We start from the raw sequence: 24622 nt of genomic DNA, 5'->3' as shown, positions 1-24622 counted from the left end.
AACTACTTTGTGTCTTCTTCCCACCAGAACCAACAGCCATACTACTAAGTTGGGAAGAAAAAGGGTTTGATCCAGATGTAAAGTGTAACAGCTATCTGCCAGAAATATTGGTAACGGATGATGTCAGAGCTGTCCAGGGATCTGGTGATGAACCCTCCACAGCCAATGCTGGTTAAATGAAAAAGTTACTTCCCGCAGCCTCACAAAAACATTCAGTCCATGCTTGAGAAAGGACAAACACGGTCCCACCACCGGCCTCCCGCTGCGCTCTTTCCGTGGTTTAAAGATCCGCGGTTCACCGACCAGCACGGCAGCAGATGATCCCCTCTGACGAACACAGGGTAACTCCCAGTTAGGCACAGGTTTTACATCTGCTGGTTTTCCAGTGTGAGGAAAGGCTGAGAGCCAAGTGCACTGACTGCCATCGCCGCTCCCCACATGCGCAATTAAGTTCTTTCATCTGTAGTTTTAACCTCACAGTCAAAACCCCAGCAGAGACAAAAATGCTGTTGCAAGTCCTTATGCACAAAAACTTGCAGTCTTATTACACCTGAAAGGTTAAAAGCCATTCCTAGCAAATACAGACAACCATGTACATAGAGCTCTCAAAAAAAATAAAAAAGAAAAAACAACTCCTCAAAAAAAACCCCAAAGATTAAACAAAACCACCCAGCAACCCTAATCAGTGGTCACAGCTCATGCGTTCAAAGATGAGATTAAGCAAGGAACGTGAAGGACACACTAATTTAGATGTTTTTAACTGGGACGGTCTGAGAGAAACGATGAGAAAAAGCAACACTGATGTGACTTTGAGAAACAAATAACGACTTCTTGCAACAAATTTATTTTTAGTCCCAGGATTTAAGGGCTCACCAAAAAAATAGCATTAGACTTGATACTGCCTGCAAATACAGTAGTAACTCGCCGTTAGGCTGCGAGCTATTGGTGTCGGCCAGGAAAAAGCAGCTGCATCCACGGAAATGTACCTACACGAGACCTGCAGAACTCCCTCCTGTCTTTCCAGATGCTTCCCGCTGCGAGGCTGTACTTACAGAGCTGCTCAGACTCTGGCAAACCTCAACAGTTTCAGTTGCATTTTCCATGTCAAGGTGTCCACCCACAGGCTCTGCTTTTCTGGACAAAGTTAGGTCAAGCGGTTCTCCCGCTTGCGAGCAAGTTTGGGGAAGGAACAGGGCACCCTCCCGGGGTACCCCCCAGGACAGCCCGCTGACTTCGCCCGCGTTCCTGTGCCTCCGCCTCGCCAAAGTTCCGACCAGGCTTCTATTTTTGTGCCACTCGTTATAAACACGTTTAACAGCAGACACATGGCTGAACGGCTTCTGGGGTGTCTCCTGTACGTATGAGCAAAGTTATTTCTCTCACTGTTTCGCTCAGTGTCTTTTTATTTCTTTTTTTTACTAGAAAAGATGTTTTCAGCATCGGGGACGGGCTCAGCTCTTCACTCAGAAAGTGAAGTTACCACCTAACACACATGGTTTGGGCATCTCCCCGCGATACAGCATCAGAGCCATTAAACAGAGACACGAAGCACTGAGTGGCTGTGAGAAGTGGCACACTGATGTGTATTTTAATTGTTTTTAAACTATTTGCCGCCGTGAACTTCAGGCCCACAACAAAACGAGGCTCTGAAGACCACCATTACCTGCATCTGCACTTCTAAATGTACTGGTCCCATGACTACTTGATAACACCCTATCAACTGGCCACTGCTCATGTGTCTCTTATCCGTCTCTACTGTAGAACGCCACAAATAACGAAGCAAGAGGAGAACTGATTTGGAACTGAGCCGCAGCAGGTTAATAAGTACCACTGCTTTGTCAAGAACTGTGAAAATCCAGAGCATTTTCCTGTCAATCTGCAGGAAGTCAACTGCACGACAGCAGTTTTTACCCTATGTACAAGAAAAAGGGATGAGCAGCTTCCCCATCTTTATAAACCCCCATAAAAACTAAACTCATTAGACTGTCAGTGATTGCTACCGAAATCCACCTCTGCGGAGAGGAATGCTTCACTCACTCCCATCTACCAGTTTTTAAAAGTGAATTATTCTGAAGTCACACAAGTAGAGCAAACAACTTTGTCTTCACCCTAAGTTCCTGGCAGCCACTGAGAACACTAGAGATGGAAAACGGGCAGTTTGATACACAGGGTGCTTCAGCAGGATTCGGTCGCGCTCGGAAGAAAATTTGCAACACAGTAAAGAAAACCCAAAAAACCTACTTGGGCAAGATGCACACGCTATTACTCCCTTCGAATACTGATACTGTCCACACAGCCTGTCTCCAGAAACCATTGCCCCACTAACACACCTACAGGACACACACTGCTCCCCTCCAAAAACCTCTTCCCTTTACCACGAGTACGAAAAGGCAACAATTGCCTTCTCTGACCCTCCCAGGCCACACGACACTCACTCCAGGCCAGCACTCGGGACAGGAGCTTGAGAAGCAATTAGCCACAGTCACGTATTTGGTAACACACCACAGAGGCAACCTTAGAGCAGAGCAGGGCAAGCAGTGCCAGCTTTAGCTGGTACTGGTTCCAGAAAGTTGTTTGTCAGATTGCTTTAGCAGTTTCTCAGAAGCAAAAAGGTGCCCATAATTATCCAGTCACCTGGGTTATGACTACCATGCACCATCCTTGAAATAATAGATGTCTGTACGTAGCTGTATAAAGGAGACAGTTTAGGAGATTTAGATATCCAACAGTCTGCTGTGGCTGAAGAAACAACAGATACGAAATAGCTCCTGCTATGTGCAAACTATCTTTCAATCCTGGTAATTTCATCTTCATATGAAAACATGTCAATTTTTTGCCAGTGATTTCAAGACTGCTTAGTAACCTACTAAAAGCTGCCACACGGTAAGGGAAGCTTAGCTCAACAATTCCAACAATTCCACTTCATCATGTTCCACTGTATCAACAACAAAGACTGCGTGACCCGACAGCATCTCAGATGTTTTGCCCCGCTATCAGCATGACATAAGTTTGTGCAGAACTCAAGATAATCTATGCCTTTGATGAACGCGGGACACAGATTGCTTCCTACATTCAGAACTCCTGGAAAACATTCCATTTAATCTTTAGGTAGTGAATTCTAGCTTACAAAGTACCTGGTTTTGTACTGTGGCATACAGGAACAAGCAACGTCTCTACTGAATGTTTCTGCAATTCAGCTGACAGAAAAGAGATTTAGCAAAGTAGTAAATACTGCTACTACACCAGATTCTTCTTCCTCTTCCAGTGTTTCCTGCTCAGGGTTATTTGCTCCTCCTTGCTACGCAAGACTCAACTTCCAAAGCAAGTTTGGGCAGATCTAATGTAGGCAGGGCAGGGCAAGGCCAAACTGAAATCCTCCTGTCTTACTGAAAAACAATTCCTAAGCAAGATGGAAGAGTTTCCATGCTAATTCACCCCGATGAAGTACCTCTTTCTTCATTAATATTTCTAGTAATAACTAACAAGCCTTATCTCTGTACATAAGCTAACCACCTACCCCCCAAAGCTGAGCTAAAAAATTCCATTTTTCAGTAGGAATAGTTCAGCGCGATGCAGGAGTTACCTGCTGAACTCTCATGGTACAGTACCTGCCACCTCAAAACATGTGTACCACATGCAAAATGCATTTCAATTTGCTACAGTTCAACTACCTAATCAATATTAATAAGAAACTCATACCTCCAGTTTGTTTCTGCCCAGTGGCTGCTCTGCAGCTAGCACGGAACACACTGTCTATCCAGCAAGATCTCTGTGCAAGGAGCATCTCGCTTCTCACGCCCCTTAACAGAACTTATCCGTAACGCACAGGATCAGTTGGCTACTAAATTATCTACTATGGTATTACTGTGTGGCATAAACCCAACAAAAGCATATAACCGTGCTAAAATCTACTCCGGTTGCTCACGACGCTGGAAGGAGGAGTTGCCCTTACGCGAGGAGCCACCCTAACAAACTTGTAGTCAGAAGACACGTAGAACTCAAAGCCACTCGGACTGACAAAACCAACCCGCTCCCAGTGAGCAGTTCCCTTCCCCATTGTGGGACACCCCACCGCGGGCCACCATGACGGGTAACTGCCATTAAGGAGAGAGCACGTTCTGCAGGGCCCGACACCTCTCGCACCAAAACCCTCACGTGGGGTGTCCTAAGCATTATGGAACCCTCCACGGCAGCAGTTGAAGTCTATTTCCTAAAACCACCTTCCTGCTGCTTCTATGGAAGCGCCGTATTTCGGATTTCGCGTCCCGCCCGCGCCGTGCCCCCTCCATCATCTTCACACCGCAGCTTCCCCTGGCGAGGTGCCACGTCGCCCGCGACAGCAGCGGCACGGTACCTGTCGGGGCGCCCTGTCGCACGCGCCCTGGGAGCGCTCTGTCGCGACGGCTCTTCCTCCAGAGCACCGGATCATGACTTTGCAGGAAAAACGGCAGATGCTCGAGATCTCCAGCGCTAAAGGGTCGGCTAGTGACAACACCGGGAAGTCGCGACACTAAGTCACGAGTTTCAAGCCCGCACGACACGGCAGCCACAAAGGACCGAGGCAGCGCGGTCCGCGCCGCTCCCACCGCGGCCGAGGGCCCCGGCCACGCGCTCCGGTTATCCCCATCCCTCCGCAAACCTCCGGAATCACCGGTTCCCGGACACGCACCGGCGGGCAGGGCCGGCCCCCGGCCGGCAGAGCAAAAACCACCGGAGCGAAGCTCCCGGCCAACTCCGCTCCGTGCCCCCGCGCCGCTCCCGGGACACCTCCCCCCGCGCCAACCCCCCCCCCCCCCGCTTTTCCCGGGAATCAGCCGGAAACACAAACCCAACCTACCGACCCACGGCTCGGTGCCCCGGAGCGCCGTCCCCGCCGCACCTTCCCTGGAAAACCGAAGCGCTTTTATCAGGCCCGCGGCCGGGCTGCGGGGCGGCCTCGCCTTCCTCCCGCTCCCCCGGCCTTCCTCCTCCTCCTCCTCCTCGGAGCTGCGGGGGTGAGGAGGCCGCGCGGCGGCGCGAAGTACGAGGCGGGGGCGAGCACCGAGCGCGCCCGTTCCCGGCCAGCGCCCCGGCTGCCGCTGCGGCCCCGAGCCCGGCGCGGAACTGCGCAGGCGGCGGGCGGCGACCGCGCTCCTGGGACTTGTAGTCCCGCGGACGGGGCCGGGAGGAGCCGGGGGGGGAGCCGACGGCGGAGCGGAGCTCCGCCGTCGGCTCCCCCCCCCCGGCTCCTCCCGGCGGTGAAGATTTTTGTGGTTAAATTGGTGGTTTTGGGAAGATCATCCAGTTCCAACCCCCCTGCCATGGGCAGGGACACCCTCCTCTACACCAGGTTGCTCAAAGCCTCATCCAACCTGGCCTGGAACACTGCCAGGGATGGGGCAGCCACAGCTTCTCTGGGCAACCTGGTCCAGTGCCTCACCACCCTCAGAGCGAAGAATTTCTTCCTTAGATCCAATGTGAATCTCCCCTCTTTCAGTTTAAATCCATCGCCCCTTGTCCTGTTGCTGTTATATCAACAGAGCTTCAGCCTAAGACGTGATGAAATGATTCCCGTTTCGCCCTTCTTTCCGAGATGCGCGGAAAACGTACGGCTCTCGCTGGCACGTGACGATGCAATCGGAAAGAAGAGGCTCAGACTGACAGAGGAACGTGGCAAGGTCACGGCGCGATTGATCCACAGGGATGGGGATGGAGGCCAAAACCAGTACTCCCAACGCGTGTGATTGTTGCTCAGAACACACTTCAGTCAAACACCGTGCCCAGTAGAAATACTGGAGAAAACTAAATGGTAGAACATGATATATCGTGTGAAAATGTGTCCCAACAGAGGATGTGAGGAGCCTGTGCTCCGAGGGGAAAGAAAAGATGGCTGGAGGCACTGAGTACTGTTTGCAGTGCAGGTCTGTACTCAGCTCGCGTGGAGAAGGACGCCTGGTCACAGCGTACAAGGCCAGCAATCGGCCCAGGCTCCGAATGCCACCCCGAGCCGTGAACCCTCCAGGACGGATGAGTTCCCAGGTGAAGAAGGGCACGGTATCCAGGCTTGAGAGTGATTCCAGTGGGAAAGGGACGCTTCCTGAGCCACAGCAGCTGCTCGCTGCAAAGCTCTTCGCAGCAGGCAACTCAAAACAAAAGCCAAACATTTATGCTTTGTATCTCTCACTCTCCAAAATATTGTCTACGTGCTTTTTTCTTAACTGACACAGTTACTGCCCTGAATTCTCCTCTCTGATAAAAGAGAACGTGTTGTGTAATTGAACATTCAATATCCAAACAACATTTTAGAAACAACTATGGCAAACCGAAATGTAACAAAAAAACATTCATTGAGCCCAGACACACAAAGCACCAGCAAACTCTTACGTCTGGTACCACACAGCCAGCTGCCACGCTGTATTCCGACAGGTAACGCGGAAAACTGGCTGTGTTTACCCCAGCACTTCCCTGGAGAACTGAGGAAAATGAGCGCAGGGCCGGGAAGCACGAAACTCCTCCTCCTCGCCTCGCCTGCACGAGGTTTGCTAGGAAGAAATAACAACGCTGGCATTATTTACAGTTCTCAGGACACGGAGCTCCACTAGGCAAGGACTAAGCTCAATAATTCGCACCTCGGAGTTTTCAAAAGGAGAAAATCGAATCAGTGCGACGCAGATATAATTAAATTTAAAAACGAGAACCACAAACAGATATGAAGTACGCAAAACATACTTCAGAAGAGAAAGAACAGTATCAAGGTCAAAATGGCATTTCCAGGTGTGTGTTGGGCAACAACAAAGTCGTCTGACGTCTCACTCTGCAACTGTCAGAAATCGCAGCAGCTGGGCCAGCCCCGCTGGCGCAAGCGGCAACTTTTAAATAAAAGCCATTTATTCCCACAGAACTGCCTAACATGGCAGTGTCTCTCTCTATTTGTAACTCTCTTTTTTTATACGACAATTACCCGAAATTATTTTTGTTTGGTTTCAGATCTGTTACCATCCAAAGGTGAAAGAACAACTTTCCTTTTCTCTTGCGTCGCTTTTCAATCACTCAAGACTTTCATTGTCAATCTGGAGTTTTGCAGGTGTAATTTTTGCTTTGCAACGTGAGCTATAAGCGGGTACAGAACACACGTGTGCGTGAGCACCGACACCAAGTGAGGGGATGGCAGGTGCCGCCAGCCCTGCCACTGGCACCGCGGAGGGCGGTCTGGGCGATGTGCGCTCCGACGGATGAAGGACGGCGCCTTCACCTTCCTGAGGAGCCTCCCATCCCCGGAAGCCGGGGGGATGGAACGCTGCACAGAGTCACACCTGGGTGGGCACATGGCCACTCGGGAGGTGGCGAGTGCCATCCCTGAGCCCCGCTGGCCACCCCGCTGGCCCGGTGGGAGGCCCGGCGCGGCCCAGGGACTGCTCCGGTGGGGGCCGCACCCCGCAGTGAACGTGGAGGAACCCGCATTCCCCAGGCCCGGAGGCCCACGTTCCCCCCGTGCCCCGGCGCTCCCGCGGCTGCTCGGGACAGGCTAACGGTGCCGGTTCGCAGGCCCGGGCGCGCCGGGCCCCGCTCGGCTGCAGACGGAGGTGCCCACTCGGCCAGGGCCGGGCCCGGCCCCCCCGCCTCACCCCGCCACCTTGGCAGGGCACCGCCGGGGCCTCCGCGGGCGGCCCGGGCCGAGACACGGCGGGTGCGCGGCTGCCGGGGCCGGCCCCGCCGCGGCGCGCCGCTGCCCACCCGGGTCGGTAACCATGGAAACTTCCAGAACGGCCCCCCGGCCCCGGCCCTGCTCCCGCCATGACAGCGCGCCCCAGCCAATGAGCTCCCTCCGCTTGGCTCACGCTTCTCTGTTGATGGGTCCGCGACGCCGGCGGGGCGAACCAATGGAGTTGCGGGAGGGGGGACGCGCCAGAGATGTCAGCGGGACCGCCTGATTCTCGCCAATCAAGGAAGGCCAGCTTAGTAGCAGCCAACCAATGGTGAGGCTCCAGCGAGGGCGCTGCAGCCAATGGCGAGCCTCCACGAAGGAGTAACGGAAGGTATATAAGGGCGGGCGGCGCGGCCGCGCCGCTCAGCGGCAGTTGGGGACCGGCGGGCGCGGTGCGGACGGTAAGGGCGGCGTGCGGGGCCTGGTGCGGCGTGCGGGGCCTGGCCTGGCGGGGCCCGGCCGGGGAGGGCGGCGCCTCCATTTTGTGCCCGGCGGTTTCTCACAGGGCGGCGCGAGCGGTCGGCATGAGGCACCTCCTGTGGGCGCTGCTGCTGCTGGGCGCCGCGCGGGCCGAGGATGAGGAGAAGAAGGAGGACGTGGGCACGGTGGTCGGCATCGATCTCGGCACCACCTACTCCTGGTGCGTGGGGAACGGGCCGGGGGGGGGGGGGGGGGGGGGCGCGAAGCGGCTGAGCCGGCGCGGGGGGGCGGCTGGGCCCGCGGGGGGGGGGCGGGGTGTCCCGGGGGGGCGGCTGGGTTCGTGCCCGCGGGCAGTGGTGGGCCCCGGGGGGGCGAAGGGAGGAGCGGCAGCGGGCAGTGCGGCCCCGGCGCGCCTGACGGCCCCGCCGCCCCGCAGCGTGGGCGTTTTCAAGAACGGCCGGGTGGAAATCATCGCCAACGACCAGGGCAATCGCATCACGCCGTCCTACGTGGCGTTCACGCCCGAGGGGGAGCGCCTGATCGGGGACGCCGCCAAGAACCAGCTCACGTCCAACCCCGAGAACACCGTGTTTGATGCCAAGCGGCTCATCGGCCGCACCTGGAACGACCCTTCCGTGCAGCAGGACATCAAGTACCTGCCGTTCAAGGTGCGCCCCGAGCGTGGGGAGGGGACCTGCGTGCGTGGGGAGGAGAGGCCCCTGAGTCACGGTGCTGTTCTGAGCAGCCCTGCGGTTCCCTGGCCCTCCAGAGGGGGTTGGCGTGCGGGGATGTGGCCGGAGCCTCTAGACAACAGCTCCTTCTGTTGCTAGCAGTCAAACCGTGCTTGTTACACAGGGGCTGTGCTTAATGTTCAGAGAAAGAAGCCCTTGGACAAGTAGGAATAATCTGGGAATCGCTGAACAGGACAGTATATGTTGTCGTTTTCAGGTTATTGAAAAGAAAGCCAAGCCCCACATTCAGGTCGATGTTGGAGGTGGGCAGACAAAAACCTTTGCTCCTGAAGAAATTTCTGCCATGGTCTTGACAAAGATGAAGGAAACTGCGGAGGCTTACTTGGGGAAGAAAGTAAGTTCATGAGTGCTGCTAAGAAAAACCTAAAGCAGCAGCTTTGCTAAACTAGAGGTTGATGGGCTGAAACTGTGGACTAACCCTGCAGTGCTAAACTCTGTTCAGTGCTGCTGGCCCCTTGGGCAGCCCAGTTGAACGGGCTCAGCTGCTGGTGGGTTTTTACTTCTCTTTGAAGAACAATGGGCTACTCGTTACCAGCAATACCATGGGGTTATTGACAAGCTCTGTGCTTTTCTTCTGTTTCTGTAACAGTTACATCTCTTCCTCCTTATTCAGGTTACTCACGCTGTTGTTACTGTGCCAGCCTACTTCAACGACGCTCAGCGGCAGGCCACAAAAGATGCTGGTACTATTGCTGGGTTGAATGTGATGAGAATTATTAATGAGCCGTAAGTAGCCTGACCTGTCCTGCCTGCTGGGGAGATGGGGGTGGGAGTGCCAGCTTTCTGAGTGGGCTGTTTCGTGTACAGGACAGCTGCTGCCATTGCTTACGGCTTGGACAAGAGAGAGGGCGAGAAGAACATCCTTGTGTTTGACTTGGGTGGTGGAACTTTCGATGTGTCCCTCCTCACAATTGACAATGGAGTCTTTGAAGTTGTGGCTACTAATGGTGACACTCACCTGGGTGGGGAAGACTTTGACCAACGTGTCATGGAACACTTCATCAAACTCTACAAGAAGAAAACTGGGAAAGACGTCAGGAAGGATAACAGAGCTGTGCAGAAGTTAAGACGGGAAGTGGAGAAAGCAAAGCGAGCACTGTCATCTCAGCACCAGGCTAGAATTGAAATAGAATCCTTCTTTGAAGGAGAGGATTTCTCAGAGACGCTTACTCGAGCCAAGTTTGAGGAACTGAACATGGTAAGTTTAGACAGGTAAAGCTTTTGCCTCAGCTCTAGATTGCAGACTTGTGAACGTGCAGCATTTCATATTTGGGGTATAAATAACTTCCTGCCTGCACTAAAAAGCAGGCAGCTGCTCTTTGTGGAGGTAGCTGGGGCTGTGTGGATGTTCATGACGGCTGAGGTCTTGCCATGGCTGGTCATGAGCCAGTTGATGTTCCTCCTCTGTAGTGGTTGTCCTTTGTAGCCTAAGGCTGCGTAACTGGGAGACGAGGCATCTGGGAATACAGTCTTAAAGTCCTGTGGTTTGTGTTTGTTTTCTAGGACCTGTTCCGTTCCACTATGAAGCCTGTTCAGAAAGTTCTGGAGGATTCTGACCTAAAGAAGTCCGATATTGATGAGATTGTTCTTGTTGGTGGCTCTACTCGCATCCCCAAAATACAGCAGCTAGTTAAAGAGTTCTTCAACGGGAAAGAGCCTTCCCGTGGCATTAATCCAGATGAGGCTGTAGCCTACGGTGCGGCTGTCCAGGCTGGCGTTCTCTCTGGGGACCAGGATACAGGTGATGACACCTTTGCTGTCACTGAGTGTTGACTGAATAGTGGATATTGGTTATTGACAAGCGGGTGCAGAACTTGGCTCTTTTCCTTCAGGAGTTTTGCACCTGAGACCTCAGGACCCAGTCTGCAGGGATGAGATGTCGTGTTTCTTTCCAGTCATGTCATTGTCTCACCCTTGACCTGTTACAGGTGACTTGGTGTTGCTTGACGTCTGTCCTCTGACACTCGGCATTGAGACCGTCGGAGGCGTGATGACTAAGCTGATCCCAAGGAACACTGTTGTTCCCACAAAGAAGTCGCAGATCTTCTCCACGGCTTCTGACAATCAGCCAACTGTGACAATCAAGGTCTATGAAGGTAAGTGTCACCTGTGGTGGCCTGTGTGACAGCTGGAGTCTGTGCATGGGACTTCCATACCTGCTACTGCCATGTCACCAGGCTGTGGATTGTTCTAGATGCTTGCAGGTCTCTCCTTACAAGGAGGAGACTGCTGACAGCGCCAGCTCTGATCAGGCTGCTTGAACTACATCAAAAGCTGTTACTAAATGTTTTTCAAATAGTGTTTTTTTTTTTTGTCCTATGGTTTTATTGTAAAGAGCTCTTCAGAGTGAGAGGTGGTACCGTAGGAGGAGGGTGGACAGACGTTGGGTTGGAATTGAAAACCTTACCTTTGTAAAATACAAACACAGCTTGAAAAGAAAGAAACCAAATCTAATTGTCTTCTAGGTGAGCGTCCCCTCACCAAGGACAACCATCTCCTGGGAACGTTTGATCTCACCGGAATCCCTCCTGCCCCTCGCGGTGTCCCCCAGATTGAGGTAACCTTCGAAATCGATGTGAACGGAATCCTGCGTGTCACCGCCGAGGACAAGGGCACTGGGAACAAAAACAAGATCACCATTACGAACGACCAGAACCGGCTGACGCCGGAGGAGATCGAGAGGATGGTTAATGATGCCGAGAAGTTTGCGGAGGAAGACAAGAAGCTCAAGGAACGCATCGATTCCCGGAACGAGCTGGAAAGCTATGCCTACTCTCTGAAGAATCAGATCGGGGACAAGGAGAAGCTGGGAGGGAAGCTGTCGTCTGAAGACAAAGAAACAATTGAGAAAGCGGTGGAGGACAAGATTGAGTGGCTCGAAAGCCATCAAGATGCCGACATTGAAGACTTCAAGGCCAAAAAGAAGGAGCTGGAGGAAGTGGTTCAGCCGATCGTCAGCAAGCTCTACGGAAGTGCAGGGCCCCCCCCTGGCGAGGAGGAGGCAGCAGAGAAGGACGAGTTGTAGATCCTGGCCCCTCTCCCGTGTCGTGTGTGTGTATATATTGGACTCAGGAACACTTGTTTAAAATATTGAACTCTGAATTTGGAATGTAACTCTGAATCTTCACTCACGAGTGGAGCTGGAAACGCTAGCCCAACGTGGCTGTATTCTGCTTTTCGTTAGCAGTTGCTCAATGTCGGGGAGGGGAGGGGGAGCAGGGGGTGTAAATGCAAACCGGGTGTAGGAGCAGCAGCAGTGGAAGTTCTATTTAACACGTTGGTCATGTGAACTTGGTGTAGAGCTTTTCTACCTGAAGTGACCACAATAAATTTGTTATTTACACTGGACTCTGCTCTAGCTGTTATCCCTCGCCTCCTTACAGCAGCTGGTTCTAACCAGGAGCTGGGTTGTGCCCAAATGGTGAGCTGGTGGCTTGCCCCTCACCATGAGCTGTTCTGGGACCCTGTGAATGGCAGCAGCTGTGCCCTGGGGTCATGCTGACTGGCAACTCTCTGCAGCTCCTGCTCGAGTTTCTCTGTGCTTTCGGGCTGCTGCTCGGTGCCTGCAAGCCTTGCTGAGCACTGGGCAGGTCTCCTGAGGGAACCCGAGCTCAGCTCCTCTGGTGCTGAGCGCCAGCTGTACCCTCTGCTGTTGCTGTGCCCAGGCAGTCTATTCTGGGGGTGGGCAACAGGTGCTGTGAGCAGCTCCAGAGCTCTGGCATGTCACCCTTGGTGCCTCCTGGTAAAGCAAGACATCTTCCTGAGGTGTTCCTGGGTACTTCAACTGTGCCAGGTTCTACAATGCCACAGATCCACTGGTCTCCTTGTGCAGCTCCCCTGGAGCGGTGGCTAGCGCTCGGAGCTGGAGCAGAGCTCGGATGCAAACTTCAATGCAAAGCAGGTGAGGGAGGAGAGACCAGCTTAACCACAAACACAACTTCCTGCTGCATTAAAACTGCAGAAGCTGAGAACTGCCCAGTTTTCTGGATACTGAGAACTAGTCTACTAAATGTTCTTAAAAAAAAAAAAAGGCCTAATTAGAACTTGGGTTTTTTATTTAACTGTGATCTTTACTCCATCCATGGGATTAGACAAATTAAACCAAATACAAAAGGAGTTTTTGTTGTGCCTGCTGCAATATCTCCTTAAAACCAGTTGGCACGTCACATTTTCCCTGGTGTGGGGGGTGTTTTTTTTCTTTCCTGGTTTTCATTTGCTCATTTTCAAAACAGTGAAAGCAAAACTCAAATCATCCCCAAAAACCTTTGTTTCCAGACAGCACAGTGTCTCTGCAGGTAGAAGTGTTTCTGCAGCCAACTGTATGTGAGGTTCTTCCCTGGAAAGCTGTCCAGACATGGCGTGAGCCATTCCAGGCTCTGGCATTCCAGCAGCTTGTGCTCCAGTGACCGTGGCTGAGCCCTTCTGCTGCAGGGAACGCTGCACCTACTGCCAGCAGGACGGCACAGAGAGGGACCTGTACCTCAGGGGGGTGCGGGCACAGTGCCACCCGCCTGAGGGTAAGAATTTATTGGAGAGAAGAATGAACGTGCCGGAATTACAAAAGCTGCGCAGGAGCTGATCAGGCTCTGCTACTCGATCCGGCTGACGATGCAGTCCCTGTACACCTCCCCCTGGGCATCCATCCCGCCGAACACCAACAGCAGGTGCACGACTCTGTCACCCGGGCTCTGCAGGAGGGGGGCAGCTCTGTCCCCTGCCGACGCAGGCGACTCTTCCTGGGTGGCAGCTCCCGCGTCCCCGCTCTCGCTAGCCCGCCAAGGGACAACACACATGGCGTGGTCCAGCCTCCCAGTAGGCAGAGGGGATTCAAACTGTAGGTGCGTCCACTGCTGCTGCTCTGCAGTGCAAAGATTCTCATTTGTACCTGCAAATGCAGCTTTACAGGCTTAGAAAGCACGCTGGGGCAGTGACATCGTTAGCTAGACCAGTTTTTAACATTACAGAGCATGTCAGGGGTTAGTCTTATACTGGTGTAACTCCAGTGCAATGACACTGAGACTGGGAGGGTGAAGCCCGGGAACGGAGCAGGAAATGTATTTTGCAAAAGAGTGGCATTTACCGCTACGCAGCTGAGAGAGGTCTCCCTACCTATGCGATACTTGTAGGTGGTATCCAGTGCCCCATCCGGGCCTATTCCACCAAAGATGTACAAGTGGTCCTTAAACACAGCTGCCGAGTGGGATGCCCGTCCTCCTGGGACGTCACCAGTGGCTGGTATCTTAACCCATCTCATGTCGTCTGTTGGAGAAAAGAACACGTAGGTGGTTGTACATTATCAAGCACCCACCAGTCCTATTGTTTCAAACCATATGAATATTGAATATTTTAAGCACTTGAGAACTGATCTTTAGAGAAAAGTTGCCCCAAGTCAGAACACACAACAGCTACTGCTCGGTGGCACCTGAATCCGTACTTACTCACATCAATGCAGAACAGATCATTGTAAAAAACATCACCAGCTAAACCTCCATGCATGAAGAGCTTGGTCCCAACTGCCACCACCACGTGGCCATGCCGAGGAGAAGGGGGATCACCGTGGGTATCTGGCTGAGACCAGGTCAAGGTGGCTAAAAACGGGAGTACAGGGGCATTAGGAAGAAAACTCTGGAAGCTTTATGCCAGCGACCCCAGAGCTTTGCTGAGGCTCTCCAAGGCGGCACCTCCAGCGCGGTCAGAGAAGAGTTAACGCCGCGCAGGCGAGCCCTCTGAGGGGGCTGTGCACTGTCTGGGTCACCCCAAGGCAGAAAGGACTCATTCAAACCGGACAGAAACCCCTTCCCGGGGCACGCGGGGCCGTAAGAACGAACGGGACGACTCCCACAGCAGGCGAGCAGCACGGGTCAATGCCACCATGGAAAGGTGGGCAAGTGCGACACACCACCCCATCCCCCTGGTGCTCTCATCCCAGAGCTCCACGTGCCATATGGGCCCGAATCCCCACCAACCACAGCCAGATGAGCGCGCGGCGCCAGCGAGAACCACCTGCTCATCCAGTGCCACCTGTGGCCATGGCAGGGCCTGGACTGGACCAGAGCTGCAGCCCCTCGTTCTACGGGACGAATCCCACTGCCTGGCTCCGAGTGCCTGGCACGCCCGGGGTACCTGTGTCGAACACGTGGAGCTGCTGGTCCCGAACTGGTTCCGCTCCTTTGTCTCCCCCTCCGAACACATACAGCCGGTCGCCGATCGCCGCCGAGGAGGTGTGGAACGTCCGAGGCAGTGGCTGAGCGCCGCTGACTTCCGGGCTCTCCCAGGTTCCGACTTCTAATGAGGACGTTGATTAGCGAAGTAATGAGTGCAGGAACAGCGACCGCCCCCCCCGCCCCCCCCGAGTAACGGCCGCCACGCGGGACCCCGCGGCACACGGGAACTCACCCGGGTCCAGCACCTGGACGCAGCTCCGGTTCCCCGCGGGGTGGGCGCCGCCGAACACCCAGAGGCGCGGGGGGGCGGCGGCGGGCAGGAACGTGGCGTGTTCGTAGCGCGGCCGCAGCCCGCTCCAGCCGGCCGCGGCCCAGCGGGGCGCGTCTGCGGGCGGAGAGCGCTCGGCAGCGGCCCGGCGGCCCCGAGAATCCCCGTACGGCCCGGCCCGGCGGCCCCGAGAACCCCCGTCCGGCCCGGCCCGGCGGCCCCGACCCCCCCCCCCGTCCGTCCGGCCCGGCGGCCCCGAGCCCCTCGGCCCTCACCCAGCTCCACAAAGTGCGCGTCCGCGAAGGCGCCGGCGGGGTCGGCGCCGCCCAGCAGCAGGACGCGGCCGGCCCCGCCGCCCGGCAGGAAGAGGCAGCCGTGGCCCACGCGCCCGCGGGGCCGGTCCCCGCGCGGCGACAGCCGGTACCTGCGGGAAGCGCGGGGCAGCGGTCAGCCGTGGCGGCGGCGGCAGGGCCGGGCCGGGCCGAGGGGCCCCCCGCGCCGCTCACCACTTGCCCGGCTGCGGGCGGCGCCCCGGCTGCAGCAGCGGCAGCGCCCGCGGCGCCATCGCGCGGGACCGCGGCCGTAGCCGGAAGCGGCTGCCGCCTCCCGGCCCGCGCCCGCCGGAAGCGCCCGGCCTTCCGCTGGCGTCACCGGCGCGCGCCTCTGCCCGGAAGTGCCGGGCTCCGCTTCCGACCCGCCGCCGCTGCGCAAGATGGCGCCGCTGGACCTGGACAAGTACGTGGAGATCGCGCGGCTCTGCAAGTACCTGCCCGAGAACGACCTCAAGGTGCGGCCGCGGCGCGGGGCCGGGCGGGGGCCGGGGCGGCCCGCGGCCGGCGCTGACCCGCTGTTCCCCCGCAGCGCCTCTGCGACTACGTGTGCGACCTGCTGCTGGAGGAGTCCAACGTGCAGCCCGTGTCCACGCCCGTCACCGTCTGCGGGGACATCCACGGGCAGGTAACGGCACCGCCTGTGGGGCCCGGGGCCTGCCGGTGCCGTGCCCGGTGCTGTGCCCAGCGCCCGGTGCTGTGCCGGTGCCCGCTGGTGCCGTGCCCAGCGCCTGGTGCCATGCCGGTGCCATGCTGGTGCTCGCCGGTGCCGTGCGAAGTGCCTGGTGCTGTGCCGGTGCCCACTGGTGCCATGCACGGTGCCGTGCCCAGCACCCGGTGCTGCGCCTGGTGCCATGCCGGTGCTATGCCCAGCGCCCGGCACTGCGCAGTGCGGCCCCCGGTGCGGGTGCCCGCCGGCGGGCGCAGCCCTCACGCATCGTTTCTCCGCAGTTCTACGACCTGTGTGAGCTGTTCCGCACCGGCGGGCAGGTCCCCGACACCAACTACATCTTCATGGTACGGCCGGGCGGCACCGGTGCCAGCGGGGGTTTGAGAAACGGGGTCAAAGTTCAGATCCCGACACGCTCGCTGGGTTTGCAGCCGTGCTGCCAGCGCTGTGCCCAGTTCTGCTGTCTGGCTGCTGCGCCCGGGTTTATTCTGTGGGGTAAAGGAAGAGCTGCGTGGTGTAAAGTGATGCAGGAGGAGGGGTGCTGCCCCTGGAGCGGAGCGGTGCCAGCGGGCGGCACCAGGGTGGTGTGGCAGGGCAGCTCCGGGTGGGCACAGTGCCGGGTCAGAGCTGGAACGCCGAGCGGCCGGAGAGCGTGTCCCATAGATCCGAGCGGATCCGGCTTCTCTTTGTGCCCTGCGAGAAGTCCGGAACAGATTTTTGTGCCGCTTTGCCCGTCTCTGTCCGACTGCCTCTGCGTTTGCCAACACTTTTTCCGCCCGCAGGGCGACTTCGTGGACAGGGGTTACTACAGTCTGGAGACTTTCACTTTCCTCCTGGCGCTCAAAGCAAAGTGGCCCGACCGCATCACGCTGCTGCGGGGCAACCACGAGAGCAGGCAGATAACGCAGGTGTACGGCTTTTACGGTGAGTCCTTCTCCAGGCGATCCCCGACGGGCTGCCGGGTCACGAACCAGGGTGGCATCCCTCCCTTGGAAACCTGGATGGGTGCAGCAGTGCCCTCGGCAGGGGTTGGGCCCGGGGGAGCTCAGATACCACCAGTTGTTACTGTGGTCATTGTGTTCCTGAAGTAAAACGTGTTTTAGGCCAGATCTCCTCCAGCAGCTGGGGTTTCTGCTCGATGCTGTGGCGCCACGTTCAACCGTAGAGCGTGTGTTGGCACAGAACGTGCTTCGGTGTCTCGTGCTGGAAGGCTCTGGGTGAAGTCACCGTGTTACTGCGATTCCCCTGAAGTTTGGGTATAACCAAAACTCAGTGTCTGCTGTGGAAGGTGTTTACTGCCAACAGGGGGCACTGGGAAAGTGCCACTGGCAAGAAATGAGCAGCAGAACTGTTGGAAAACTGAGAGAGTTCAAGTGCTGGGAAATTCTGTTGTTGTGTTGCGAGGCTCTGATAAAATCCAAGGAAATCCTGGGAAGTGTCTCGCACCTGCTGTAGAGGATAATGTCTACACTGTGCTCTCTTTTGGATGGTGTGTCACCACAAGCACGTACGAGTGCTCGCGGTCGCTCACGAAACGCCTGCCCGGCGGGCGCTTTGCCGCGTTCACGCAGCTTTAACAAAGCCGCCGTGGCTCCCACCTGCGGTGAGAATCTTCCGCTGCCCCGGCCAGCTGGCACTTTCTGCTCGATTCTCTGGGGTAAAATTTGCCAGTTGAAGCACTCGCTGGGGCCAGGGTCGTTTCCAGCCGGGCAGCTGTGGGAGCAGCACCCCCAGCCGCGTTACACGAGCCCTGCTCACTCCGCGCTGCCCGGCGTGTCGCGGCAAGTGGAGACCACGAGGCACCGCGGGCCCTTCCCGCTGCCGGCCGGTGCTCCTGGCAGGGTTTTGTTACCCGTCTGGCTGTGCAAGTCCTGCTGTGGGTGTCTGCCTTCCGACCTCACTGCCCAGACGCTTCCCACCCGTTGAGAACCGAATTCTCTGTTTGACAGACGAGTGCCAAACCAAGTACGGGAACGCCAACGCCTGGAGATACTGCACCAAAGTCTTCGACATGCTCACCATAGCAGCTGTAAGTGCGAACGCCGCGGTACAGAAATGCAGGTTGACTGTCCCAACGTGGCTGTGGGAATTAGTGACCCATAAGGGTCACGCTGGCAGCGTTCCGGGCTGGATTGAACATGGAGTATTTTGCATTTTGTCTCTTTTGTCTGCAGTTAATAGACGAGCAGATTCTCTGTGTGCACGGCGGCCTCTCCCCAGACATCAAGACACTCGATCAGATTCGAACCATCGAACGTAATCAAGAAATTCCTCACAAAGGCGCCTTCTGCGACCTCGTTTGGTCCGACCCGGAGGACGTCGACACGTGGGCGATCAGCCCGCGAGGAGCAGGCTGGCTCTTCGGTGCCAAGGTGACGAACGAGGTAATGACGCCGTTGTGTGCAACGTGAAGGAGTTGCAGCTGTGAGATGAACGGAAGCGTTCAGCTGGATTTGGTGTCTACGCTGGGGACGAAGGGATGAGGGCACTGTGAGATGGCGAGCTGCCCCTCTAACAGACCGCTGCGAGCAAGTCGTGGTGGTGGTGGCGAAGGTTTGCCCAAGCCAAGTTGAAAAAATGAGCTGTTGGAACTTAAAAGCCTAAATACAGCTGCCAGAGGAGATACAGTCATCTTGTTTTTAAAAAGCATAAAGCAGTGAGACTAACTAGCATCACCAGGGTTTGGTGAGACTAACTAGCATCACTAGGGTTCGGTGAGACTAACCAGCATCACTAGGGTTTGCATAGAATATTTTTCTAAGGATTTAGGGGAAAAAAAATATTGTAACCATTTTTCCTAACAATTCTTGTTGCACTGGAAAACGGCGAGCAGACTTCGTGGGGCTGACGTGCACTGACCTGCCCAGGCTGCTCAGCTTGCTGCGGTCCAGGTGCCAGAGCCGTGCCACGTGCCGTCGCTGTGCCCTTTTCGCAGCATGTTCAGGAAGGTTTGAGCCCTGCGGATGGCACAGACTGGGCATCGCCGCTGCCACCCGTATTTCACAGCTGTTCCTTACGGTTCAGGTCTCAAAACTGAGTAGTTTTTTTCAGCGTGATGGGTGAAGAGATTCTCCTTCGCCTCTCCGCGGTGTGCGCGTGCCAGGGCTGTGGTGTGGGCAGGGGCACGCGGCTGCACGGGGAGAACTGACCTTCGCTCTTCCTTTGCAGTTTGTTCACATCAACAACTTAAAGCTCATCTGCAGAGCACACCAGCTCGTCCACGAGGGCTACAAATTCATGTTTGATGAGAAACTGGTGACGGTGTGGTCTGCTCCAAACTACTGCTACCGCTGCGGAAACATCGCCTCCATCATGGTCTTTAAAGACGTAAATACGAGAGAACCAAAGCTGTTCCGCGCCGTGCCGGACTCAGAACGTGTCATTCCTCCCAGAACAACCACGCCGTATTTCCTCTGAGACCTCTCCCCACCGCTGCCTCCCTCCTCCCTCGTCCCATCCCTTTAGAACACACTTTTTATTGAGCACTTTGCTGCTGAAACGCTGCCTCTTGCCTTTTTTTATTTTTAAATTATCGAAATTTATTGTGTATTATGGTGTCTGTAGCAAGTTCCTTCTTTTTTTTTTCCCCCCCTCCCTACCCCGGATCAATTTCAGACTATTTGTAATAACACATCCCTGAAATTTATACTACTGCACGTAGCTCTTCCTCACTCCTGGAACGTTTTACCCGCAACAACCCCGCTTCCCAGTGGGAGTTTGTCTGCTCGGGGAAGTTTTAAGGAATTTCAGCAGCAAAGCGACTGCCCGTGAGCGCCGCGATGGAAAGAAAATGGCCGAAGGGCCGTTCCCTTCCCCCCCCCCCCCCCCCAAACCTCCCGCTCCTTTCTCCGCGATCGCAATTTGTACATTAAAAAAAAAAAAAATAATCATTGTTGGGGTTTTTTTGGGGGGAGAGGCGCGCGCGCAAGCCCCCGGCGCGCTCCCGGCTGCGCGCGCTCCCCTGCGGGGAGCGCGCGCAGTCGGGAGCGCGCCGGGGGCTTGTGTTCCGGTTCCCACGGGGGCGGGGCGCGCTGATTTCGGTTCCGGTGCCCGGTACCGGCGGCATGGCGCGGAGCACGCTCTCCTCCCGCTTCCGCCGCCTCGACATCGACCAGTACGACGAGAACCGGTTCGTGGAGGAGCCCGAAGAGGCGGCGGCGGCGGCCGAACCGGACGCCGGCCCCGAGGTGGACGCGCTGCTGAGGCAATATCCTTTGGGGCCGGGGGGGGCCCCCCGAGCGCGGCCCCGGTGCGGCGCTCGCCCTCGGTTGTAGCCCATCCCCGCGCCGCTGCGCTCCTCCCCGCCGCGCCGGTGCGGGGCCCCGAGAGCGGCGGTGATGGTGTCAAGGCGTTAATTCGTCACCCGTTTGCGCTACGCGGAGCGCTGCGCGGTCCCGCGGAGTGGTGCGCGGTCCCGCGGCTGCTGCCGGAGACGGGCGAGTCCTTAACTGCGCGCACAGGGGATGCGCTGCGCGCCTTCCACGCGGCGCTGCGCAGCGCTCCGGGCCAGGCGAGGAGCCGCGCGGCCAAGGTACCGGGGTACCGGGGTGCGGGGTACCGGGGGGCTGCGGGGCGCGGGGGGATCTGGAGTGAGGCGGCGGCACCCCGGAGATGAGATGAGCAACATGCCGTGTTTTCCGCACAGGTGGTCCCTTTGCGATCCGTCGATGGGACAAGGGGCGATGGATTTAAACTGAAAGAGGGGAGATTTAGGTTAGATATAAGAAAAAAAAAATTCCCTCAGAGGGTGGTGAGGCACTGGCACAGGTTGCCCAGAGAAGCTGTGGCTGCCCCATCCCTGGAAGTGTTCAAGGCCAGGTTGGATGAGGCTTTGAGCAACCTGGTGTAGAGGAGGGTGTCCCTGCCCATGGCAGGGGGGTTGGAACTGGATGATCTTTGAGGTCCCTTCCAACCCAAACCATCCTGTGATTCTACATTCACCCCTCCTCCTCCTCACTCCTGAAACCTGAAGTGAAAAACGTTCACCTGCCGGGTTAGGGCAGTAAGCCCCTCGTGCAGCCAGCGGTCCTCTGTGCACCCGCTGTTGGACACGAGTTGGGATCGACTCCAGCTTTGCTGGTTCTCACGTTACTCTCCTTTCCGTGTCTTCGCAGGAGCAGGCCCAGGGCACCATGCTGAAAGTTCTCATGTCTTTTAAAAGCAGCGAGATAGAACAAGCGGTGAATTCCTTAGATAGAAATGGTGTTGACTTGTTAATGAAGTACATTTATAAAGGATTTGAAAAGCCAACGGAAAACAGCAGTGCAATATTACTTCAGTGGCACGAAAAGGTACGTGTTGGGTGCTCCCTTGGCTCAGCCACGCTCCGCAGGGCCCGTCGGTGCTTCCCCGAGAAGGACAGTAACAGACATTTCCTTTTATCCTTGGTCTCTTTGGACTCAGTAGGGCTTTGCCTGTAGGTCCCCAGGGGCAGAGGTGAGACTCGTGGCAGTATCTGCTGGAGGAAGCATCGTGCCACCTTCTGCCTCCAGTGACTGCAGCGGCCCCACCAAGGAGGCAGGGCTGGGAGTGGTGCAGCTGGCAGCGTTCCTTGGTAGCTGAGTGTTCAGCCGAGGGGGTGCTCAGGCTGGCCCAGGTCTGGCGTTGTCATCAGCTGCGTGCCGTTGGCACGTACACATCCCAGTTTAGTAACAGCAGACCTGTTCTGTTTGTGCCGGGGAGGCTTTTGAGGTCTCCAGAAGGATTCCACTGGGATCGGAGTGGTCCCCTCACGATGCTGTGAAACGACCGTTGCGGGACAGGGAGGGCAGGCCCGTTCCTCAGCTGACTGCTCCCTCTCCGTGATGCGGTGAGGCACATGCAGCAGCTGCTTCTGCTCAGTGCCACTGCCCCAGGCAGGAGGCCGAAGGAAATGACTTCATCTTCCCCAACTGCAGGGGCTTTAGCTGTAGCGCTGGCTGTCAGGGCTCCTCCTGGAGCAGTGATCCCTGGGAATGCTGCAGCTCCCTGTACCACGGGCACTGCAGCCGCGCCGGGGTCGTTGTCACAACATACGGCTTCATCCTGCGACACCTAAAGGCAGAACCTGCCTGGGGTGACTCTGGCTATTGGCAGCTGTCACTGGCTTGGCAGAACCATGGCAGGGGAGGAGGAGGGAATTTCCCAGGACAGCAAAGAACCTGCTTCTGCTTGATTTATTTATTTATTTTTTCTTTCTGTTGTTGTTTCCTCTGGAGGCTGTTGTCAGGTGTCCGTGGGTGCTCCCGGTGTTACATGACACCACCACCCCAACTGGAAAGGTGACCAGTGCTCAGGGCATGCAGGCACACGTAAAGCATCTTGTCCTCTTTGTTTTGAAAGGCACGAGGCAGGTCTGCAGGAGGCTGGGCAGGGTTTACAGCCCTGCTTGTGTTCTGCTTTTTGGCACTACCGGTCAGACCCGTGGCTTGCTCAGTCAGCTGCTCAGTAGCAGCACCAGTCTGTCCTCTGGAGAAGGCCTGGCCGTCGCCCCCGCGGGTATCAGGTTTGGCAACTCGGGAACGTTTGCCTGCGTACAGCGCGCGCGGGTTCTGCTCCCAGTGGACGCTTGGCCTTCATCTGCTTCCCAGTGGCAGCGAGGTGTCTCATACTGGTGATGACTGTTCTCGTGTCAAACACCGCCATACCCACTGGGCTGTATCTGAACTGTGTCTGCAGAGTAAACAGGCCTCATTTTAAGCAATCAGCTTTAATACTTATTTTTTGATAATCGTCTTCCTCTAGCCTTTAGAAGGCTGTGTTATCTGGGTTGAGGGATGCAAATGAAACTGGAACGAGTCCTTCCTCCTTTCCCATGCAGGGATATGGGAGGTGAGACGTTCTGCATCGTCAATGACACGCAAGGTGGGCGTGCTTCTCTAGATCCAAAAAATGGTTCGTTAGATTTTGGATAATGTAGTTTTCCCTTCAGATTTAGCTGTACATGGGTTGCTAAGTTATTGTATTTGGTTTTGTCTGCCCTTCAGTCCCTTGGTTCTTACGTGATGGAGTACATTTATAGAGTATTCCTACAAATGTACTGCAAGAATTTGAGCCAAAGATCACTCTTGTCTGTATTTGCAGAGGGGATGAGGCACAAACTTCCCAAGACGGGAACAAGCAAGGATCTGAGTTCGGGTCTGAGCTCCCCCATTAGCTTTTTAACTGTCGCCCTAAATCATTCAGGGCACGGGCTGCAAAGAGGAGTCAGCGTGTGACTGTAGAACTTGTCACTGCAGGAAGGCAAAGGTGTCAGCAGGGGAAAGGCACCTGTAGAGACACCAAGAGGTGGAACAGCCCAGGAGCTGCATTTCCTGCTCTGCTGGCAGCAGCCAGCGTAAAGAGCTGGGCTGTGCTCTGGGGTCGTGTGAACAGACGGCCCGTGCGAGCGCTCTGCGCCGAGAACGCTGCTGCCTGTCCTGGCGTGCTCATCGTGGACACCTGACACTCTGGTTAACAGTTTAGTACCTAAATAGAACGACTTGAAATGCCTTTGATGTCTGCACGTGCTAGAGGAAACAAATAGATTTTCCCCAGTTAACTGTCTGAAAGACTTGAGAGCACAAAAGGGGTAGAACAAGGTGGAACAGTCCAAGCTGCCGATGTGTGAAAAGTAAGTTTTTGGAGACGAGCCATATACTCCTCTGTTATTCAACACATAACTGTTTGTTCTTTTAAGATGCCTTTTGTGTGCAACGCAGTGGCTCTTAACTTCTCTCCTTTTCCCATCCTCGCAGGCGTTAGCAGTAGGTGGACTAGGTTCCATAGTACGAGTTCTTACAGCAAGAAAGACTGTTTAAAAGACTATTAACTTGCACCAAGACGACGATCAGTTTTGGACTTGGAAGGAATTAGCTGGAACGACACTGGTCCATCTTTATTAGAGATTGCAATCTACTGAAATACTGTGGAAACCTCCTCTTGGAATGCTTTTAACCTTAAAGGTGAGGGAAGAGTAAAGGTATTCCTGCTTATTCTGTCAAATACAGGAGCCAAGACAATCTCCTGCTCCCTTCTTCAAAAGGCAGAGAGAAGGCACACTCCTGCCTCCCGTTAGTGAAAGCCAGCAGGTATTTTCTGCTTGCATAAGAGGCAGCTGTGTCTTTGGCAGATGCACGATCCTGACAGCTTACGGGCAGAAGTGTTTCTTGGAACGACGGTTTTGTACGTATGGATGAAGGACTAGCTGGACTATGGGGGTGGTTTCATTGTAAAGTGCCTGCTGCATCAATAAAGTTCTTGGATCACATGAGTTCATTCATTTTTTGCTGAATCGTAAGTCTGACACTTATTCAAAAGCAGGCCAGCAACACAGCAGTTCCAAGCTAAGTGTCCACCTTTGCATGGATGCTCTCAG

The 24622-nt window shown here is 55.7% G+C and overlaps 4 protein-coding genes across 7 annotated transcripts; 3 read left to right on the top strand and 1 right to left on the bottom strand.

Annotated features, from left to right (window-relative positions):
• The first annotated feature begins 8194 nt into the window (after positions 1-8194).
• Positions 8195-12166, top strand: HSPA5 (heat shock protein family A (Hsp70) member 5). Its single transcript, XM_086624980.1, has 8 exons — positions 8195-8324; positions 8541-8772; positions 9053-9190; positions 9470-9582; positions 9664-10054; positions 10360-10597; positions 10785-10952; positions 11322-12166. Exons 1-8 carry the CDS (start codon positions 8209-8211, stop codon positions 11879-11881), a joined length of 1956 nt encoding a protein of 651 aa, XP_086481106.1. The 5' UTR covers positions 8195-8208; the 3' UTR covers positions 11882-12166.
• A 739-nt stretch (positions 12167-12905) lies between these two features.
• RABEPK (Rab9 effector protein with kelch motifs) lies at positions 12906-15853 on the bottom strand. Its single transcript, XM_086625152.1, has 7 exons — positions 15795-15853; positions 15564-15712; positions 15253-15405; positions 14980-15141; positions 14295-14444; positions 13966-14115; positions 12906-13714 (listed from the first exon to the last, which is right to left on the bottom strand). The coding sequence occupies exons 1-7, from the start codon at positions 15851-15853 to the stop codon at positions 13446-13448; spliced, it is 1092 nt and encodes a 363-aa protein (XP_086481278.1). The 3' UTR covers positions 12906-13445.
• A 124-nt stretch (positions 15854-15977) lies between these two features.
• Positions 15978-20096, top strand: PPP6C (protein phosphatase 6 catalytic subunit). Of its 2 annotated transcripts, XM_086625414.1 has the most exons (7): positions 15978-16075; positions 16150-16245; positions 16569-16634; positions 17070-17211; positions 18237-18316; positions 18462-18671; positions 19456-20096. In XM_086625414.1, the coding sequence occupies exons 1-7, from the start codon at positions 16001-16003 to the stop codon at positions 19702-19704; spliced, it is 918 nt and encodes a 305-aa protein (XP_086481540.1). In that variant the 5' UTR covers positions 15978-16000; the 3' UTR covers positions 19705-20096. The 2 variants fall into 2 exon arrangements, with proteins under 2 accessions (XP_086481540.1, XP_086481542.1); XM_086625416.1 differs by lacking the exon at positions 16569-16634.
• Positions 20097-20351: 255 nt separating this feature from the next.
• ARPC5L (actin related protein 2/3 complex subunit 5 like) lies at positions 20352-24613 on the top strand. 3 transcript variants are annotated; one of them, XM_086625402.1, is made up of 4 exons: positions 20352-20487; positions 20739-20797; positions 21402-21578; positions 24003-24613. In XM_086625402.1, the coding sequence occupies exons 1-4, from the start codon at positions 20352-20354 to the stop codon at positions 24063-24065; spliced, it is 435 nt and encodes a 144-aa protein (XP_086481528.1). In that variant the 3' UTR covers positions 24066-24613. The 3 variants fall into 3 exon arrangements, with proteins under 3 accessions (XP_086481528.1, XP_086481527.1, XP_086481526.1); XM_086625401.1 differs by having other exon boundaries at positions 20352-20494; positions 20746-20818; XM_086625400.1 differs by having other exon boundaries at positions 20352-20494; positions 20737-20818.
• Positions 24614-24622: the final 9 nt, after the last annotated feature.

This window comes from Tauraco erythrolophus, chromosome 22, assembly GCF_009769465.1.
Source record: "Tauraco erythrolophus isolate bTauEry1 chromosome 22, bTauEry1.pri, whole genome shotgun sequence".
NCBI classification, from domain to species: Eukaryota; Metazoa; Chordata; class Aves; order Musophagiformes; family Musophagidae; genus Tauraco; species Tauraco erythrolophus.
This window is presented reverse-complemented; position numbering and strand designations above follow the sequence as displayed.